Source organism: Quercus lobata, chromosome 5, assembly GCF_001633185.2.
Source record: "Quercus lobata isolate SW786 chromosome 5, ValleyOak3.0 Primary Assembly, whole genome shotgun sequence".
NCBI classification, from domain to species: Eukaryota; Viridiplantae; Streptophyta; class Magnoliopsida; order Fagales; family Fagaceae; genus Quercus; species Quercus lobata.
In genome coordinates this window covers 87,304,060-87,312,664 of record NC_044908.1, presented here as the reverse complement: position 1 = coordinate 87,312,664, position 8,605 = coordinate 87,304,060, and the positions used below count along the sequence as shown (strand labels likewise).

Sequence of the window (8,605 nt, the reverse complement as noted above, 5' to 3'; positions counted from 1 at the left end):
TACGGGAGCAAAAAAATTTATATTTTTTCTTTATGTAGAGATACTTGTCGGGTGCATGAATTTTAAAATGTGCAAATATTTTTTAGAATAAAAAAGGTATTTTCCTTATGGAAAATATATAATAGTACCAGCTGTGGGGGCAAAGGATTTCAATTCAGTCACTATCAGAAAAGCAACGCCCAACTTAGCTAGGCAGACTTAAAGAAGTAGAAAACTTAATAAGGTAACCAAAACATGCCAAATATGGCACGAGAAGCATAACTAGTTGTAAGCCCACAATATGGTGTTTGTGATGCATGTTAGACGTGTACAAAATATCCAAACCCTTCAAGTACAAAAAGATGAACAAGTTCAACTATAAATAAGTGGTCATTTGTGACCCAATTTTCATGCCAAGTTCTATCAATACTACTTCAATGACTATCACTCATTACCCAAAAAACCAATCAAGTAATGGAGGAGAAGAAGAAGAACTAAGCCATGAATGCAAGGAACTTCTTCTTTCTCTTCCCAAAGAAAAAGGGTGGAGAACCCCTCATCTCTACAAGTACCAAGAGTTTTGGTGCCAAGCAATTGAAATCCAATCCATAGTCTCATTCCAAAGGCACTTCCAAGCAAGTGACAATGATGTTGTATTAGCCACCATTCCAAAATCAGGCACCACATGGTTAAAAGCTTTGGCTTTTGCTATTGTGAATCGTAAGCGTTTTGCTTTGGAAAATAATCATCCTTTGCTTACTTCAAACCCTCACGATCTTGTACCTTTCTTTGAGTACAAGCTCTATGCCAACCGTCAACTTCCTGATCTCCCCAACCTTCCACACCCTAGACTTTTTGGCACCCATCTTCCATTTCCTTCCTTGCCTACTTCAATCAAGAAGTCTGGTTGCCGGGTTGTTTATATTTGTCGAAACCCTTTTGACACTTTCATCTCCTCATGGCATTTTCTTAACAAAGTTGATCCTGGATCTAAAGCTCCAATGTCACTAGATGAAGCCTTTGAAATGTATTGTAAGGGCGTAATTGGATTTGGTCCCTTTTGGGACCATATGTTGGGGTACTGGAAGGAGAGCATAGAGAGACCTCACAAGGTATTGTTCTTGAAGTATGAGGACCTCAAAGAAGATGTCACTTTTCACTTGAAAAAGCTAGCAGAGTTTCTGGGGTTCCCATTTTCTTTGGAGGAGGAGAGAGCTGGTGATGTTGAAAAGATAGCCAAACTTTGTAGTTTTGAGAATATGAAGGAGTTGGAGGTAAACAAGGCTGGCAAGTCTATTAAGTACTTTGAAAACAAAACCTTGTTTAGGAAGGGTGTGGTTGGTGACTGGGTTAACTATCTGACACCAAGAATGGTGGAGCAATTGACCAAGGTTGTGGAGGAAAAGTTAGGTGGTTCTGGTTTGTCATTTAAAGTGTTCACTTAGGATATAGAATAAAGTCCTCTGTTCCATTATTAGTGTTCTACTTCATATATATGCTCCACTGATTATAGTTTGCTACACATTTTTCTTTTTCTTTTTTTTAAAAAATAACTAAAGTTTTGCATACTACAATTAATGGAGTATAAAGTAGAATATTAAGATTGAGACAGGATTTTCATTCTAGCATAAGCAATATGAGTGTTGTTGGCATTGTTTTGTGTACTACTTCTCCGTTACCATGTAGGTACAAAGGTGGAGATCTTGTTCAAGTAAATTCACATGTTAAATTAATGTGCCGCAATTCAAATAACTTGGTTTCTTAATGTTGTAAGGTATTTCTCTTTTGTGCAAGTTATTATTAATGAAATTTTAGTTTTTGGCAACTCAAATGAAAAGATTCTGTCTTTTTTCTTCACCTCATTTGACCAGACTCAAATGATGTCTAAAGATTGTTATTTATCCGAAAATCATGGTTATCATTAATATAATAACTTATAGTTATTACTTATTAGTGCAACTACAAACTGAGTACTTAATCTCTTCTCAAAATGAAAAAGTACTTAATCTAAGATTTGTTTGAATTCATTGAGAGCATTTTCTCAAAAAGATTTGTTTGAATTCATTGACTTATCAAAAAGGTAAAACTTAGGTACAATTTCTTAAATACTATTTTTTACATTTTTCAATTAAGTTTAAAGATGTGTTTATATAAGTCAATGTAGCACATCTTTTTGAAAAAAAAAAAAAATTTAAACCATATCATTTATTAGTCAATGCAATCGGTCATATGATGAAATTTAAATAGAGAACTTAAAATATAACATTTGAAAAATTGTATCTAAGTTGCCATTGCCATATTTTAGTAGGTTTACTATGAAAAAGTACAACTCTACTTTCTTGATTTGCTTTCATGGAGTAATAGTCACTATGAAACTTCACTCATATGTCACATGTGTATATCTAACAGTTGGACATACAGTTCTCTTTTTCAATAGTAAATATGAGTACACACTTTGTAATACCAAAAGGCAATTTATGTATTTGATGTAAATATTAAGGAAAAGAACTTCTACGCCCCACTCTGAGATATTTACTTTATGTATGTTCTATCAATTGTTTGTTAATTTTGATTTTTTTATTAAGAAATAAAAAAGGCATGTGTGACAGACTGCAATTGGTAAAATATAAAGTAGAATACTCAAAATAGGACAAAGGATTTGTATTCAATTTGTATTAAAAAAAAATTATTTATATTCAATATGAATAAAAAGAAACTTATTAAAAAGAACAAACTAATGTGTTTGAAACAAAAACTTGTTTAAGAAGGGTGAGGCGATAAACTTGGTAAACTATATTTGTCCCATAGTATGGTGGAGCAATTATCCATAGTCATGGAGGAAGTTAGGTAATTCTTGTTTGTCATTCAAAATTGTTGTCTTAGGGCAACCCATACATGTGCTCAGCATGTGCTATTTGCACTGTTAATTTCTTTTTCCTTCACAATGTAAGACAGAAAGGTGAAGACCATGTTATACATATAATCTCAAAAGCTCGGATAGCCAGGCTTAAACATAACGAATATTATGATTGGTATAACTATATCATGTCACCACGCTTAACTTTCCTCCCTTCAAAATTCGAATCAAATTAGAATCAGGTGGGTTGTAATGTCTGTGATTAAGCACTCTGCGGCAGCTATTTATCTTTCAAAAGCCCACAGAAAATACAGGATAAATAGGGCTTGGGCTTTAAGGGACAAAATTTGACATAAATGATGAAATGGGCTCCATACCTGTTATTTCAGATAGATGGATCATTGAGTAATGGATCACCAAGACCCACATGGCAACAATCTTTTAACGGCCACGTACAATCAGCATTTATGTCCAAAACCTTGGGACGCAACACAATTAAGTTGGCAAGGGCATATTCCTCTTCTTTTGTGTCCAAAAATGAAATTATAATGAGCCATTGCTTGAATTTCACATTTACTCTCTTTTAGGGCTGTATGAGCAATGCCTATATAATAAAATATTTTATAATTTCTTTTACAACAGTTGAGTTCGCAGATAAGGGGAATCCAAATCTTTGTGAAGCTCCACCTCTAAAGAAATGTTGTAGAAGGAATAGCTCAAAATTATTGAAAAAAGAAAAAAGAGACAGCTAAAACAATGACATGCTTTCCTTTTAAGTTTGTATCCTTTGCACTAGTCTATTTCTATTAAGAAGATCTTGCAATATCGATTAAACTTGTACATCCTAGTATTTTACCTCCTTTCATAAAAATAAAGGCAAATTATGACTAATCCACCTATGGTTTGGTCGAAATTTAGGTTGCTTACCTGTAGTTTGAAATTTGACACTTTACCCACCTGAGGTTAACTCAATTAGAGTTCCGTAGCCCACCTCTGTTAAAAACATAGCTAATTATGTAATTTTGCTTTACTTTGATGTGTCTTACTTCTAAAACACAAAAAACATAAAAATATACGATCAAATAAGATAAAAAAGAATTCAGCGGAACACTTGCATCATAGGATTTCAAACTACAGGTAAGTAACTTTAATTTCCCTCAGGTGGGTAAAGTATCAAATTTCAAATCACATGCAGGCAACTTAAATTTCGGCCAAACCACAAGTGAGTAAGCTGTAATTTTCTCTAAAAACAAAAAGACCTACGTCCTGGTTGTTGATGCCCACTTTGGCGAAAAGGCCCAATAACAAGAAGAGTCCAACAATATATAGAAGGGAATAAGGAAGAAGAATTAGCAAAATAAGAAGGAGACCATTAAGCTCGAATGGCAGGAATAATGGTCCGAGGGCCTATAAAATAGTAAAAATGCTCCAAAGAAAGCAAATGGGCCCAAGGGAGCCCAAAGAAGGAAATAGTAAGCCCATGGTTATCATAACAAATGGAAAGCAAGCGAAAATGGGCCAAAGAAGCCCAAAGAAAGGAATTAGTAAATGGTATGGTAATTGGGCCGGGGAAGCCCAAAAGATTTAGTAAAAGCTCATGAGAATGCAGTAATGGAATGGGCCAAGGATGCCCAAAGGGATGAAATGGGCCAAGAAAGCCCAAGATAGTATTAAAACAAACCCAGTAGAAGTACTGGGCAATGTGAACTGAGTAAAGGAAAAGTATGTGGCAGGCCTAAAGGAGGCCCAACAAGCACAAGTTAAACGATAACATGGTAGAAGCAATGGAGCGACATGGTAGAGGTGTCAGCTGATCCACAAAGAAGGCAGCGGCCGAATAGAAGAAGGAAGGACCTATACTCGGGCAAAGCCCAGCCCAAGGAAGAAACTAGTTGCAGAGAATGAAGACCTAGTGACTCTTCCACGCCACAAAGGGTTAAAAATAAGCAGCAGGATATGCAGAAGGATCAGACTAATCCACAAGCCACGACAAATGCATGAACGGTAGACAAGCCCTGGACTCACTGGGAATGGAGCACGCATAAGGCTCAAGCACCACCCACTTGTACCCAGACAATACAGGGATGGTGGGCCATGGGTTAGAGGTAAGAGAGGGTATGGTCTGGCGGTGGGGAGAAGGGGGAAGTCTATTTTGGGATTCCAGCTCAAGCTATTTTGAGAGAAATGTCTTGCTAGGATGACATACCACCCAAAAGAGGGAAAGATGAGCTGGAATCACTAGGTGCATGCCATAGGAGTTAGTAAGAGAGAATGCCTCTTTGGTGGTTTTCACATGCAAAATCCTGTGAAACTCATCAGTAGAAACACCACAGAAAATAGCATTAAAAGTTTAGCTATTGGCGTTTGCCAAAGCAAGAGCAGCCTTATCCCATTTCGATTTGGCTGTAGTGGGTCTTACATATCCATTCTCAACTAAATCCTACACTGTCTCATCAATGGCACAAAGAAAAGCACGCATGCATACTTTCCAAAAAACATAGTTACTCCCATCAAAGAATGAAGGAGCATTAAGGGATTGAGATCTATCCATCTCACTTGGGGTCTAGGATCACACTAGGATAATGAAATCTGGTAAGTGAACCTGCTTTGATATCAATTGAAAGGTCGGATTTGTGTAAATACACAAGAGCTTGTTCAGATCCCCAATTTAAAATTACGGCTAAATAAATTTTATTCTAATTTATATTAAGTGTGGAATAAGAGTAAGAAGTGCAAATAACCGTTATCACTACCCTAATCCACATTCATCCATTATTAACAATAAAAGAAAAGTTTAAGAGTAGGGAAGACAGATGCAAATACAAGATAACACCAAGACGTGTTATCAAAGAGGAAACCGAAGAACTCGAAGAAAAACTTCTCTACGACTCTCCAAGCTTAATATTTTGCAATGACTTAATATTTTGGACCCTAATATACGTTTGCTTGCAATGACTTTAATTGAAGACATTATAAATTGTGCCCCCAAATAAACTTTCAGTTTCGCCATATATGGCTAGGTGGATTTGTAAAACTTTGCCATGTCCCCTTTTATACGTTTGAATAGTCTACTTTAATTGAAGACATAAATTGATTGATCGAAAATTGAAATTTCAGCATTGTCATATGACTTGCTAGACTTGCTAATGGGTCTAGATTAAAAAATGGGAAAATTTTAGATTAAAAAAAAAAATTGTGATTGGGTACTGGTGGCAACCGGACACCAATGGCGGTGGTTGGCCACCGGAAATGTGAGATGTTAGTGGGGTGGTGGTTGTTGTATTGCAGATAGTGGATTTGGAGGATGTAGGTTAGTGTAAAAATATTATTCTTTGACACATCTTTTTAACTTAGTATGAATTGGTGTAGTATCTTTGAAGACCTAGAAAGTTTACATAACAAAACACGTTACAGTTTATGTTTTTTCACAGTTTAAAATATGTTATTTAAAACATGGTACTAAACACATTTTTTCTACTATAAATACTTTAAACACGTGTTTTCTCAACACTTTTTAAGACATGATTTTCATATTATTTTGAACAATGATATTTAAAATCTGCTACTAAATAAGCCCTTAACTTTTTTTTTTAGAAGAACCATACCATTTAACTTTATAGCAAAGAATATTTATTTTGAAAAATACCGTAATTGCAATAGAATAGATAACAATGGCGAGTCAATTGAAGATCACATTGTCAATAATGTGAATTCTACGGCATTGGGTAGGTTTGTTTTCAGGCTTTAAGGGGAGGGAGACTTTGTAAACACGTGTTTTCTCAACACTTTTTAAGACATGATTTTCATATTATTTTGAACGATGATATTTAAAATCTGCTACTAAATAAGCCCTTAACTTTTTTTTTTTTTTTTTTTTGAGAGAAGAACCATACCATTTAACTTTATAGCAAAGAATATTTATTTTGAAAAATACCGTAATCACAATAGAATAGAACCATACCATTTAACTTTATAGCAAAGAATATTTATTTTGAAAAATACCGTAATCACAATAGAATAGATAACAATGGCGAGTCAATTGAAGATCACATTGTCAATAATGTGAATTCTGTGGCATTGGGCAGGTCTGCTGTCAGGCTTTAAGGGGAGGGAGACTTTGTGTGTTGTGTTTTGAAGATCACATTGTCAATAATGTGAATTATGCGGCATTGGGCAGGTCGCTGTCAGGCTTTAAGGGGAGGGAGACTTTGTGTGTTGTGTTTTGCTACATCGAGGGACCTTCGTTGTCTATCATTCTTTTTTTGAGAATTCGTTGTCTATCATTCTATGTGATATAATAATATTGGATTTAGTTTGTGTCAGCAGCTTTATAAGCCTTCATATCAGTCTGTATATGATAGAAAAAAAATTTGTAAAATTTACACAATTTTATCTAAAAATAATTTATATTAATCTGTGTATAATTATGTAAATTTACAAGTTTGTTACATAAATTTTGTAAATTTACACTGATATTATTTATTTTGTAGTTAGTTTTCTTTTACGTGCTTTGAGGATTAAGGGTCCATTTGGTTGGAAGGTTGGAAAAGTGGGAGGATAGAAAATATTTTAGTTTTTCTCATTTGTGTTTGGTTGGGAGGGTGGAAGAGTGGAGAGATAAAAAACTTTTTTGTTTGATTGAAAATAAAGTTTATATAAATTTACCATTATATCTCTATTAAATAAAACATAACACATAATACTTTAAAAAAATTGTGTATACATGGATAGTTCATTAAAGTAAAAAAAAATAGTATAAAAAATTAATCCAAAACTGTTATCTAAAAAAAAAAAGGAACAAAAACAAAAACCAACCAAAATTAATGAGAAAATAAACGTATGAGCACCAAAAAATTAAGAAAAAAAAAAGAAGAAGAAGAAAGCTAACACGTCCAGAAAAAATCAAAGAAAGAGAAGAAAAAAAAAAAAAAAAAAAAAGCCCAAGCACGTTAGTAAACAGAGAAAAAAAAAAAAAAAAAAAAAAAAAAGAAAAAGAAAAAGAAGAAACCAAGCATGTTAGTAAATAGAGAAAAAAAAATCAAAGAAATAAAAAAAGCCAGAAACGTTAAAAGAGGTGGGGGCAGTTTAATTTGTCCAAATATTTTTCTCACTTTTCACTCTAATTTGGAGAGATTGTATTTTGAAGGGGGAGGAGAGAAAACTTTTGGGCCCCACCACTTTTCTCTCCCCCTCCTCCTCTCAACCAAACAGTGGAAAATGTAATTTTCCACCCTATTTTCCTCTCTCTTTTTTCATCCTCTCTGTTTTTACCCCAACCAAACATACCCTAAGGGTATAAAGTCTATAACTGGCCCATAAATTCCAACAGTTCTAAAACTTCTGGTAAATTTCTAGAAAAACACGTGAAAGAAGAATACATTGTGAAAAATAAAAACAATTTATTTAGGATGTGTTTAATTTGACGGAAAATATTTAAGTGTTTAGTTGGATTCCTAAAAAATGCTTCGAAATATATTTTTTAGTTTTTGGTAACGTTTTTGTAAATGCTATGGAAAACATACTTTTTACTATTTTTTCACATTTTCTTATCTTCCAAGCACATATATAATAAAAAATTGGAAAAAAAATTTTAGATTAAAAAAAAATTGAGATTGGGTACTCGTGGTGACTGGCCACCAATGGTGGTGGTTGGCCACTAAAAATTGGAGATATTACTGGAGTGGTAGTGGTTGGATGGTAGATAGTGGGGAGTGAAGGACGGAGGTTAGTGTGAAAATATTATTCTTTGACACAACCATTTTACTTTCA

The 8,605-nt window shown here is 34.1% G+C and overlaps 1 protein-coding gene across 1 annotated transcript; it reads left to right on the top strand.

Moving 5' to 3' along the window:
- The first annotated feature begins 395 nt into the window (after positions 1 to 395).
- LOC115988456 (cytosolic sulfotransferase 15-like) lies at positions 396 to 1,795 on the top strand. The gene has a single exon (XM_031112030.1). It carries the CDS (start codon positions 417 to 419, stop codon positions 1,422 to 1,424), a length of 1,008 nt encoding a protein of 335 aa, XP_030967890.1. The 5' UTR covers positions 396 to 416; the 3' UTR covers positions 1,425 to 1,795.
- Positions 1,796 to 8,605: the final 6,810 nt, after the last annotated feature.

Bases quoted from the DNA above. Each gene is read 5' to 3' on its own strand.
- LOC115988456 (XM_031112030.1), top strand. From the start codon at position 417: ATGACTATCACTCATTACCCAAAAAACCAATCAAGTAATGGAGGAGAA.